At 33.5% G+C, this 13,911-nt stretch overlaps 1 protein-coding gene across 1 annotated transcript in view; it reads right to left on the bottom strand.

The window, feature by feature from the left end:
* COG5 (component of oligomeric golgi complex 5) overlaps positions 1-13,911 on the bottom strand; it is a 273,232-nt gene that overhangs the window by 111,434 nt on the left and 147,887 nt on the right. The window contains exon 8 of the mRNA XM_045565445.1: positions 5,581-5,746. Coding sequence (XP_045421401.1) covers positions 5,581-5,746 — 166 coding nt within the window. The remainder of the gene's footprint in view (positions 1-5,580; positions 5,747-13,911) is intronic.

Here is a 13,911-nt window from a genome sequence, read left to right as displayed (position 1 = left end):
TCAATAATGAATAGCCAATACTTTTTAACAATGATTAATAATCAGAAATGAAGCAAGGATGGACTTAATGTAGATATTGGAAAAGGGGGTAGGGAAGAGTAGGAAAGGAACATAAGCTAAAAAGCAATGATAAACACAGGTCGCCAAATAAACAACAGGTTACTCAGTTTTCCTCTGTCTCAAAGTAATTATTAGGAACATCTTCATGAGAAAAATTTATAGACATTTAGACCATATTAGAGACAACAAAATATTATAACGAACTAGGGTGAAAACACAGTAAAACAAGGGAAATAGGCAAGAAGAAATCATACAAGATAAAGTAAAGTACAAAGATATAAAAATAATCATGGAGAAGAGGGACTTCCAGTTCCAAAATGACAGCACAGAAGCAAGCTGGCTTCACTTCCCCCCATAGGAAACCAAAAGCAAATACACATCTCCAACATTATCACCAGTAATATCCCACAACTCGAATATGAGGATGAGACAATTCCCAGGGCCACAGAAAAGTAAAAAAAACCCTGAGCAGACAGTAAGAAAATCAGACTTCCACATCAGTGACACCCCTACCCTCATTCTGCCTGGCACCAAGCTCAAGAAGATACTAGACATAGAAAACAAAGATGATCTGATATATGCATAAAGTTCCGGAAAAGAACAAATGGAACAGAAAAATACTCAATATACAATGGAGGAAAACTTTTCTATAAAAAGGAAACATACTTGAACTCAGGAAAAAAAAAATTGATACAGAGAATTCAGCCCTGAGATATACCCTAAAGAAGTTACTAAATTTCAGAGATAAAGAAAGAACCATTTGGACATCCAAGAAAAAGTAAATTAGCTATGTAGGGGATAAAAATCTGATTAGCCTCAGACTTCTCTAAAATAACACTAAAACCCAGCAGTCAATAGCGCAATGTCTGATATTGGATGGGACTCTCCATTTCCCTAGCCTCATCTTCCATATGGAGGGTCTTCAGCTAAGGTAACACTTTTGCCTTCTTTCTCTACCTTTCCCTCCTCATCTAAAGAGGAGCAAATTACCTGACCAGTGAATTTGAATAAGAAACTGAGCATAACTGACTCAGTCCCTTCCTTTCCCTCTAGTTGCAGTTTTATATGTATAAAATGTGCATTCTGACTTGCACTTTACCAGTATTTCAATATAGTGGGGCAGGATGAATTGGCAAGTTTAATTTTGAGGTGATACAAAACTCATTTGGTTACAGATCTAACCTATGCCCTTCTGTCTAATTTTCTTTTATCAATAATAAAACATTTTAATTAACATCTTTTTGTCTCCCACATCTGTGTCTCAATTGTTTTCAAATTCAGTGGGGAAGAGAAATGTTATTTATTGGGCAAGCTAACCAAATATTAAGGAAAAGAAAGTATAAATAAGAATTTATGGCCGGGCGCGGTGGCTCACGCCTGTAATCCTAGCTCTGGGAGGCCGAGGCGGGTGGATTGCTCGAGGTCAGGAGTTCGAGACCAGCCTGAGCAAGAGTGAGACCCCGTCTCTACCAAAAATAGAAAGAAATTATCTGGCCAACTAAAAATATATATACAAAAAAATTAGCCGGGCATGGTGGCTCATGCCTGTAGTCCCAGCTACTCGGGAGGCTGAGGCAGTAGGATCGCTTAAGCCCAGGAGTCTGAGGTTGCTGTGAGCTAGGCTGATGCCACGGCACTCACTCTAGCCTGGGCAACAAAGTGAGACTCTGTCTCAAAAAAAAAAAAAAAAAAAAAAAAAAAAGAATTTATATCTTGCCAAATTATTTAAGCATAAAGGCAAAAGACACCATCAACTATGCAAGAACTTAGAGAGCACAAAATCCATGAAACATTTTTGAGAAATCAATTGTATTATGACACTCCAGCAAGGGAGAGATGAATACAGAAACAAAGAAGACATATTAAAAGGACCAGAGGTGAGAATCAAATCATTTAAAAATAAAAGGAAGAAAATATAAAAAGTACTGATCATTCAAAATAACTAACAATAGGCAAATGAGGGCAGAAAAAGTAGGGAGAAGTTTAATTGTGCCTAATTCCAACCTTTAGTAGTAGAGAGCCAAAACTGTCTAAAATTGAAATGTAAAGAATGGCTTTAATTTCTTAATGCTTTCTGTAATCTTTTATTCATTATTTTTGAATTTACCTTTTATGACCTAATAATATGTCTTGTGAAGAAGTATTAATTTGAAATTCATTAAGCCCTTCAATTTCACATAAATTTCCAAATATTCTGTTTGACTAAAGTAAAACACTTTTCATTTTAAAAAGTATACGTCTAAAACAGGCAAGGCCAAACTGTAGTGCTTAAGTTTGCACATCTGGGTGATAAAATTCCTAAACACACAGGAGGTGATTAATAATGGTTAATGGATAATGGGCACATACGGCAGAGGTGGGGTTGTGATTGGTATAGAACACACAAAAGAGGTTTCTGGAATGGTTTGCAAAGTTTACCTAGGTGCTATTCACCTGGTAATAACTCATTAAGCTACCTGTTTCACTTATGTTTTCTATATCTGAGTTTTATTTTATATTAAAAATATTTTTAAAAATGCATATATCTTAAAATTCCATTTATGCCGTTTAGAGACACTGTCTCTAAAAGCAAACAAAACAAAAGCAATAATGCAATAAAAATTCTTAAACGTATGTGCCAGAATTTCTCTAGGGCATATTCTTACAAGAGAAATTTTAAGGTCTTAAGGTATACAGAGTTTTAACCTTAGAGATCAAATTAATAAAATTGAGTAAAGTAATGGAACCATTTTCTTTTCCTATGATGGTGTATAAGAACTTCTGCTCTCATCTAACACTTAGTTCTGTCTTAGATTTTGCTAATCTGATGACTGAGAAAGAGTATTTTGTTTAATCTGTATTTCCCTATTAAGTAGCTCATCCTCTAAAAAGAAGCTGAACATCTTTTCACATGTTTATTAGATGTGTTCTTCTGTGAACTATTCATTTTTATTTATTTATTTATTTAAAGAGACAGGGTTTCATTCTGTCACCCAGGCTGCAGTGCAGTGGCTCCATCATAGCTTACTGCAGCCTAAAACTCCTGGGCTCAAGCCATCCTCCTGCCTCAGCCTCCTGAGTAGCTAAGACTACAGGTGCATGCCACCATGCCTGGCTAACTATTTAATTTTTTTAGAGAGGGGGGCATCTCACTATGTTACCCAGGTTGACCTCAAACTCCTGACCACAAATGATCCTCCCACCTCAGCCTTCCAAAGTGCTGAGAGTATAGGTGTGAGCCACTATGCTTGGCCATATTCTTTATCCATTTTGTCAGTTGAGTTGTTTATCTTATTGAATTAAAGGCTTTGTTATACATGCAAGGTAACATTTTTCCCTTTAAAATTGTGTTATGTTACATATTTTTATAATTTTGAAATAATTTTAAACTTATAAAAAAATTTGCATTATAAAAATGTTTTTCTTTTCTTTTTTTTTTTTTTTTGAGACAGAGTCTCACTTTGTTGCCCGGGCTAGAGTGAGTGCCATGGCATCAGCCCAGCTCACAGCAACCTCAAATTTCTGGGCTCAAGCGATCCTCCTGCCTCAGCCTCCCGATTAGCTGGGACTACAGGCATGCGCCACCATGCCCGGCTAATTTTTTCTATATATACTTTTAGTTGTCCAGATAATTTATTTCTGTTTTTTTAGTAGAGACAGGGTCTCACTCAGGCTGGTCTCGAACTCCTGACCTCGAGCGATCCACCCGCCTCGGCCTCCCAGAGTGCTAAGATTACAGGCGTGAGCCACCGCGCCCGGCCATAAAAATGTTTTTCACTGAATCATTTGCAAATAAGTTAGTGACATGATGCCTCATCACCCATGAATACTTTAATGTATATTTTCAACAACAAAGACATTTTCCTATATATCCTAAATATAACCAACAAGATCAGAAAATTAATATTAATGCTGCCTATGTAACACTAAAAAAATAAAAATATCAGTGATTATTCTTTTAAAGAAAATTATAAAGAATTGATGCTTAAGGTTTCTACATTAAATCATGGTATCCACTCCTCAACAGACAATAATAAGGCAGCTTTAAAATTCTTTATTCTTTCAACAAAAGAAGCGTACATTAGGATTGACAGCAGGTGAATAATTACTTTCATTTTTTTTCCTATTCTTGACAACACAAGAGGGAATGAGATTAAATTGCTCCTGGAAATTTAAACATTAGATCAAACTTTCTGAGAATAATTGCTGAGAAAAGCTGAGAGTAAAATCTCCTTTGGCAATTTCTTTTCAAAGATTTCCTTCTGGAATAGTCTTAATACAGACCTGTTCAGAGGATAGGGCTAACCTTTAAAAATCTCTTTAAGACCTAAGATTTTTTTTTCTCTTTTTATCTAGTGCAATTTATTTATGAGTTACATATATATTCAGTGTTACTTAAGGTAAAATTTATATAGCAAATGTAAAAATAACAATAAATGGCTGCAATATTTTTTAATGTTAGTCATTTATCAGGAACTGTTATAAATTCCTCATGGGTTATTTCATTTATTCTTTAGGACAACGCTTTGATGATTAGAGTACCTTCAATGGAAAAATGGGAAAAGAAAAATCAGAAACACTAAGATAACACTTTGGGGATTTTTTCTGTAGAATGAAGAAATAAAATGGGATAGTAGAGCTAAGGAAAGAAATGAAGTCAAGATAGATTTGATTGTTTTTAAACAGAAGAAGATACAATAATACAATTGTATGTGATAGGAAAGAGATGCAAAGACAGAAACATTGGCAATGTGGTGGAGAGAAGTTATCTGCTGAAGCAATACCTTGGGATTGGGATCTAATGCAAATATAGAAAGCATAGTTCATCCATACTAAAAGGAGAGAAGAATGATTATAAGGGGGGAAATGAAGACATGGAGTTGCAGCGAGTAGGTGACAGGTGCACATAGTATGTGGTCTTTTCTATCTTCTATGGAGAAATGTGCTATATATGTAAATATCATCATCAGATTAAGTCTTGGCAGGAAAAGGGTTACAGACTGCTAATGCAGGGCTACCCTTCTCCACCTTCAATGTACTCTCCTTTGGTAGTTTTCTTTAGACTTCGCTATAGCTGTCACGTTTCCAAAGGTTTTATCAGTTTCTGTCTGCACAGTTAGCCATTACTGCTCCTGAGTACCAGAAAAGTAAGGAAAAGTCCAGAAAGCTAAAGTAGAGATGGCATTCCTTAAAAAAACATTTTCTCTCTCAGTAAGAAGTACATGTGAGGATAAGGATTTTAGAGGAAAAATATATTCCTTTCCTTTTTTTTTTTTTTTGGCATCTGTTTCCTCTCAACTAAATGATGCCACAGTTTATAGATCTTTATCTAGAAGTTCTGAATATACCGATTGGCCAGTTCAACTCACTGATTAGGCATAAAAGCTATAAATAAATTCTAAAACATAATTTCTTCTCTCATTTTCTGTCTACTAAAAATGAGTCATTAGATTGCTTTGAAACACGAGTGTTTCATATACTATTCAAAGGACTTCTCAGTTATAAATAAATAAAAAAGCTAAATATAAACTATATCCATACCTCTCACAGCTGACTGGGAAGGCTGAGTCAAAACTTTGATGTCTAACGCATTCTTGATATTTTCCTCTAAAGTAACACGATATCCATCCACAACACTGATAATAGTATCCTTCAGAATTCCAAGATTATGGAAAACCTGAAGAGCTGTTCCGACTTGAGTAGGATTCTTTAAAAAAAAAAAAAAAGGTGAGGTAGAAACAGATATAAATAGGAAAACCAACGAAACCAATATAAACATATGACTTTAAGTGGTACTTGAGCAGTTACTGCCATATTTTTAAATTATCAAAGACAAGAACAAAGACAATTTGGAATGAAGATTATTTTTAGTCATTATTTATTTCATAAAAGACAAAGTTAAATATTATGTATGTTATTTCTCCCCCTTTCCATTTTTGTCCTCATTTAAAGGATAATAAGTTTGGAAGTCTGTTGTGTAACATCAGAGTGTATTTAAAATTTACCACCAATCCCTATAAAGAGAGTCATGCTGGAACCGACAACAATTGTACATTTGTTTAGAGAACAAATAAATGACTTCTAATTAGCCGGGCATGGTGGCATGCGCCTGCAGTCCTAGCTACCCGCTTGGGCCCAGAAGTTTGAGGCCGCAGTGATCTATGATCGCACTGCTGCACAGTAGCCTGGGCAACAGACTGAGAACCTGTTTTTAAAAAAAATAGACTTCTACAGAGTTGACTGAGAGCTAAGCCATGCAGACTGATACTTACTATTTTATTATATTTCATTCATCCATTCATTCATTGTAACAAATATTTATACAGTGCCTACTGTGGATCTGTCATAGTTCTGGGTGCTGGAAATACAGTAGTGAAACAAAACCAATGAAGTTTTTGTCTTCATTGAGCTTCTATTTATTGAGAATGCACAAAATATAAATAAAACAGAATATCTGGTAGTGATACATGCTATAAAAAGTAAAGCAGGGGCCGGGTGTGGTGGCTCACACCTGTAATCCTAGCACTCTGGGAGGCTGAGGCGGGAGGATCACTTGAGGTCAGGTGTTCGAGACCAGCCTGAGCAAGGGTGAGACCTCGTCTCTACTAAAAATAGAAAGAAATTATATGGACAGCTAAAAATATATATAGGAAAAAATTAGCTGGGCATGGTGGCGCGTGCCTATAGTCCCAGCTACTTGGGAGGCTCAGGCAGGAGGATCGCTTGAGCCCAGAAGTTTGAGGTTGCTGTGAGCTGGGCTGATGCCACGGCACTCATCTAGCCCAGGCAACAGAGTGAGACTCTGTCTCAAAAAAAAAAAAAAAAAAAGTAAAGCAGGGAATAAGAATAGACAATGATGGGAATTATTATATAGAGAGGAGTCACAGAATGTCTCTTTGAGGTGATATTTAAACAAAGACTTGAATATACTGAGGGAGGGCGTCTAAGAAGGATATGAGGACATACAGATCTGGGTAGCAGTATTAGCAGAAGTACTGAGATAGAAATGTGCTTGGTATGTTAGGGAAAGAGTAAGAAGTCCATGATGGTAGCTGGAACAGAGTGAAGCAGAGAAAGGTGGACGATGAGGCAGCTAGTAGAAACACTATCAATGAGTACATTATGCCTAGAGAGATATAAATAGGTTGTTGGATTTGTGGCTAAGTAAATGACTAAATTATCAAGCTAATATATTTCTAGGCCCAAATAGTTGGAATTCTTCTTTCATTGATGATTCAGTGTCTATTATTAGAGACACATGGTTAAAAAGTTAAATTATTTCATTAACTTATTTTCTAGACTAAGTTTATTTAAAAAGGTTACTTCTGAAATCTATTGGTGTTATTTTAAAATAGCACATGCTAAAAAAAAAACTAAAAGTAAAAAATAAAATAAAATAGCACATGCTGCAGACACACACACACAGAGGCAAAGTAGAATCAGCTTAAAGAAAACAATAGGAAACATGGCTGATGAATAATACCCATTCGAAAAAAAATTTTTTTTATTAAACAAGGAAAAGAAGTAAATGGATATTATTTCAAATATGTTCTAATAAAGCAGCTTAACTTAATATGGTCATAATAGAATTTAATTCTGTTATATACTATAAATTCTCTACTAGTGTACCAACAAAGAAAATAAAGAAAAATAAGCTATTTCATATAAACTTATTAACTGAAAACATGGGGCATGGCATTTGCTTTTATTGTTATTTCCATTTTTCTTCCTTTTCCCCAAGAATGATTTGCTTTAAACTTTTTAGTAAAGATCAAGAATCAAAATTAGGCAGCTATAAAGAAATTTCCCATTCCACCATTCAAGTGTATATATAATTCAAGAAGCACTACTGGAGCAACTTCAAAGAATTATTTCCCCTTATGAAACTAAAATACAGATATATACTTTAAAATTATACTTATTGCATTTATTATCCTCAATGGATCTGAAAAGCATAACTTCTCCACATATAGTACAGTTTCAGTGTTATCTATCAGTTGAATATACACTGTAAGATTTATATGCCCATCAACTGAAAAACATATTTCACTTGAAATATCTGGCTAAAACGAACCAGTCTTCATAATTCTCTACTCCAAAAATTATTAATTTCCAAAAACTTTTCAGAACACAAATGTATATAGCTCATCATTAAATAAGCATACATTAGAGCAATATTTATAATTCACAATAATTCTACAAGTAATTTTAAACTTGTCAATGTGACCACTTTTCCAATTAATGCTAATCATTCACATTTATAGCTTAATATTATCATTTGTTAGTAGGGAAACTACAAAATAATAATTATTCTAAATAAAATTCTTAAAGTAGCATATGTACAGGAGGCAAATTATGTAAGCACAACTTTTTGAATTATCACAAAGTAAACACACCTAGATCATGAAACCAAATATTATCAGCACCTTTGAATCTTGTGTGGCTCCCCAAACTGCATTTCTCCAATATTATCATTATCACTACATCTAACACCATAGATTAATTTTGCCTGTTTTTGAATTTTACATAAATGGAATTACGCAGTATGTATTATCTTGTGTCTAGTTCCTTTTGCTCAACATCTTATTTGTGAAATTTATCCATATTGTTGCATTTATCCATATTGTTGCATTTTAATTGCTGTGTAGTATTCCATTGTAGAAACCTTAGTTTATCTATACATCCTACTGTTGAGATATACAACTGACTTATTTCCACTTTTAGGTGTTTAAATTAATGCTGCCATGAACAATAGTACATGATGTTAGTGAACATATATACATATGCACTTCTGCTGGATAAGAGTAGAATTTGCTGGATCATAAGGTATAATATGCTTAGTCTTTGTAGATATTGACAATTTTACAAAGCCATTGTAAAAATTTATATCCCCACCAGCAATATATGAGAACTGTGGGAGCTTCACAAACTTGCCAAAAATTAAAATAATCAGTCCTTTTAATTTTAGCTGTTTTTCTGAGGGAGCACTGTGATTTTAATTTGCATTTCCAAGACGACCAAGGAAGTTACCCCTTCTTGCATGTTAATTATCCATTTGGATATCTTTTTTTGAGAAGCCTATAGTCATCTCTTTTGTCCATTTTTCTGTTTTTTATCATTTAGATATTTGTAGAAGTTGTTCATATATTTTAGCTAAAATCACTTTGATGATTATATGTACTGTAAATATGTTCTCCTTTGTTAATAAAGTCTTAGAAGAAAGAGAAATTCCTAATTTGAATGTAGGCCATTTTATCAGTCTTACTCTCTATGGTTAGCACTTTCAGTATCTTGTTTAAGAAATGTTCCCCACCTCACATTCATAAAGATGTCTTTTGTTCTTGAAGTTATCTTCCTGAAATTCTATGGGTTTATCTTCAAACTTAGAAATACAATCCATCTGGAATTAATTTCTGCATTATATGAGGTAGGAGTCAAGATTAGTGTTTTTCTATATGTATGATACCCTATTGATCCAGCAAAATTTATATGAAAAAACAAACAAGCAAATCAAACCCTCCCCCCTAAAGAGCCATATCTGCAATAAGTCAAGTTTCCATATATGTGTGTTTGTTTCTGGATCTCAAATCTCTGTCACTTGTCTATCCTTAACGAATTCACCTATCTAAATAATTATAGCTTTAATGTAAGCTTTGATAGTTAGTCATCTGCCTCTGTTCTTCTTCAATTTAGTATAGGCTCTTCTTGGTTCATGACACTTTCATATAAATTTCAGAAGTGGCTTCAAAATTTCCATTTAAAAAAAAAGCTTCTGGGATTTTGTTTCAAATTGCATTAAGTCTTTAAATAAAATTAGAAAGAACTGGTATCTTTATAACACTGAGTTCTCCAAGTCACAAATATGGTATTTCTCTTCATTTATTCAGATTTTCTTTAATTTCTCTTAGTGTTTTATAGTTTTCCGTGAAAAGGTCTTACATATCTTTAATTTGAATTATTCCTATGCATTTGATGTTTTTTGATATTGTAAATGGTAACTTTAAAAAAAGTGTCTGTTGCTAGCATATTAAAAACACAAGTGATTTTTATATATTACATTTTAACCTAACAAACTTTCAAAATTCAGTTATTAATTTTAATAGTTTATCTGTAAGTTGTTTGGTTTTTCTACATATACAACCATGGTATCACTGAATAATTTTTATTTTTTTTCTAATTCTCTTATGTTTTATTACTATTTCTCATTACACTGGCTAGTATCTTCAGTATGATGCTGAGTAGAAGTAGTTAAGAGTGGTACTCTGTGTCATCCCTAATCTCAGGTGGAAAGCCTTAAATATTTCACCACTGAGGTTTTGGGAAATACTCTTTAACAGATTAAGGAAGCTCTATTCTTGGTCTGCTAAGAGTATTTTCAATCACAGATTGATTATTAATTTTATTAAATGCTTTTTCTGTACCTATTGAGTGATCATTTTTTTTTCCTTTATTGAAGAAATTATGTTGCACTTCTGGACTAAAACCATCTTGGTTGTGATGAATTATCATCAGTTTTAGATCTCCCTCGCTTACATTTGCTAACACTTTGTTTAGTATTTTTGCATCAGTTTTGAAGAGAGATAGCTAGTAATTTTCCTTCCTTATAATGTTTTGATATCAAGCTTACTCTGGCCTCAGAAAATAAGCAGGTAAGTATGTTCCCTCTTTCTCAATTCTTAGAGTTTATATAACATTGGTCTATTTATTCCTTAAATGTTTGGAAGAATTCATCCTGGTGAAGCTCTCTGGCCTTAGAATTTTCTCTGAGAAAAAGTTTTTAATGATAAATTAAATTTTTTAATACATATAAAACTATTCAGATTTTCTAATTTTCCCAATGTTATTTTTGGCGAGTTGTTTTTCTAGAATTTGTCAATTTTATCTAAATTTTCAAATGTACTGGTATAAAGTTATACCTAATATCCTCTATCTTTTTAGTTTTTGTTGGACCTTTTGTTAGGTCACCTTTTTCGTTCTTGTGCCTTTTTTTTTCTTCCCTTCATCAGTCTTTTTGGGTATTTATCAATTTAAGTTACTAATCTTATCAAATAACTAATTTTTGGTTTTATTGATTCTATTAGTAGCTTTTATTATTCCTAGTTCACAGGCTTTGGAATCAGACCTAGATCAGAATGCAAGCCTTAGCACTTAGTAGTGGTAAATCACGTAACCTAAGGCAAATTTTACTTAACCTCTTTGAGACTTAATTTCTTCATCTGTACAACAGCAAAAACAATAGCAACAACCTAGTGGGAAAATGAAATAAGCCTTACAACTGATTTAGCACTAGAAGATAGGAAGAAGAGCTCAGTAAACATTAGCTACCTTTACCTTGATCTGCAGGCAACACGCTATAGTGAAAAGGACATGGGCTTTTAAAATTAGATAGACTTGGGATCAAACCCTAGCTCTGCTATAGATAAGCTGTGTGACTTTGGCCAAATTACCTCATCATTCATCAAATTTTATTATATGTACACAACTAATTGATTAATGTTTGCTTCTTCATCAGATTTTAAGATCTCTTAGGGAAGGTTCCATGTTTGTTTTGTTCATTGCTATACTCCTAGCATCTAGTACAAGTGCTAGATGGATAGGTATTCAAAAATTATCAATTGCAAAAGTGAATGAGGAAATAAATTAATATGATTTAGTTTTCTGGAGTTTGGTTTGTTAATTCCTTCTTTGTGAGACTGTTGAAAAGGCTACTAACAACTTTACAATACCTGGTACTCACTATAAGAGTAATAAAAAATATTGGTTCTCAGATCATTTATTAATATTCCAAAACTTACAAGAATGCTAAGAATTATCTTCGTTCCAGTTCCAAAGGAGTTCTTATCATTCTATCTTTGCTTATCATTGAAATAAGTAAAGTTACACAATAGTTATTATTTGGGTAACCGTGAGAAGTTAGCTCTCTCTTCTGTCTCTTAATTTCGTAAAACTTTAAAATGATGAGGACAGATGAAAGGAGGGATTCCCAAAGCTGCATAAAGATATTTTTTTACAAAAAAAGCAGCCAACCAAATTTTTTATTTAGTTGGACCAGACCTTTTTCAAAGCTCTCAGATGATTCTGATACAGTCAGCCTAGCAGCTGAGAACCAGCATTTGGGAACCACTGAACTAAATGGCTTTACCAGAGTTTTAAGGATGAGAATCATTTATTCATATGAAGATAAGAATTTTTTGGTAAAAAGAACAGAGTACAAAAAGAAATGACAGTGGAAAACCACAGAGTATGCTTGTGCTATGTATCTGAAAAAAATGTTAATAATTTTGTTGTTATGCTGTTGTTAATGAATTACTTACATAAACATGGATGAGTCTAAGGTACCAATGGGGCATTCTTTTTTGGAAATGTAAACACTTTTGAAATGGATAATCATAGAAATTTAGTCTAGGTAGCAAACTAAATTGAATAATAAATAATGAAAATGAAAAGGTGTTGAAAACCAGAAATCACAAAGTGGGTAAATAAAGAACAGAATCAATAGGAGTGAAAGAATGGAAATGGGATGAAAGAGAACTCAAGTCAGAGCTGGAATTGGAACATTAGAAAAACTGGAAATGAAATAATTTTGTCTAGCTATGATTTAAGTGAAGAACGTCTCCTAGAGATACTGAACATTAGTGTCCTTTCCCCAACATTCTGTCTCATCACAGACAAATACCATGTATATTTACCACAGTTCTTGTTGAGCCCTTATTAATAATAAATTTCAGGCTTTTAGTTCACTCACCTATAAAATGAGGGGACTAGACTAGATGAACTCTAATAGCCTTTCCAATACTAAAACATAATGATTTTATTATCATTCAATGTGTTTCATCCACCATGTGCTGACACTGTGTGAGGTAGTGGGGATAAGAAAATGAAGCAAATATTGCACTGTCTGACCTTTCAATATTTATGGTCTGATGGGAGATAAAAACAAGTAGATCAGCAATTAGAATGTACTGTGATAAATGAGGGGGAAATGGAGGGATTAATGAAAACACATAGGACGTGCAATTACTTTGATTTGGCGAGGGAAAGAGGGATGGAAGGGTGAGGAGATGCTACTTAAAGAAAGGTGTCTCAGCTAAGACCTGAACTGGAGTGGTCATGGGAAGGTGTCAGGAGTAAAGGCAAGAAGGTAAGGAAGATTGGGAGGAGTGGGAAAGCAAAAGGAAAGCTGTCCAAGCAGAGGAACAGCATATACAAAAGGCCATGAATGACCCAATGTGCAGTCATACACTGGTGAACCTAAATCCACTAACATGACACCTGACAGATAAGAGTTCTACGTAAATACCAACTACAAATCCTGATGCCTATGTAAATGGCTCTCAAACTGCTGTGTAATTACTTGGGGAAACTTGTTAAATGAAAGGAAGCATGTGGAATGCTTGTGAGATGCTGATAAGGTTTGGTTTTCTTTTTTTAAATCTGAGTGCTGGTTATACATGTTTGTTTACTTTGTGAAAAATTCATTGAGCTGCACTCTAATGATGCATGAACTTTCCTGTTGATTACATTTTAATAAAATAATTCTAAAATAAATAATAGGATGTGAAAGGAATAACAGGTTATGACAAAAGATACTTATCAGAAAAGACTTCTGCTTAAATACCTAAAACACCATTTAGTAATGCTTTATAGTTTATTTTAGAGCAAATAGGTTAGATTGAATAGAATACATAAATGTTTACATTATTAAATAAACATGAATCTTATGTAATTTTCTCCCAAGACAATATACACAAGATTTATGCTTGTATGTACACAGTCAAAATTATCATTGTTTTTAAAAATAACTGACTCCCAAATATTGCCTAATGTGAAATTTATATTTTGGTTTTGAATGTTGTTATGTACTGAATGTTT

This window comes from Lemur catta, chromosome 11 (assembly GCF_020740605.2).
Source record: "Lemur catta isolate mLemCat1 chromosome 11, mLemCat1.pri, whole genome shotgun sequence".
Lineage (NCBI taxonomy): Eukaryota > Metazoa > Chordata > Mammalia > Primates > Lemuridae > Lemur > Lemur catta.
Note: the sequence above shows the minus strand (reverse complement) of the source record. Positions and strands in the feature narration are given on the sequence as shown.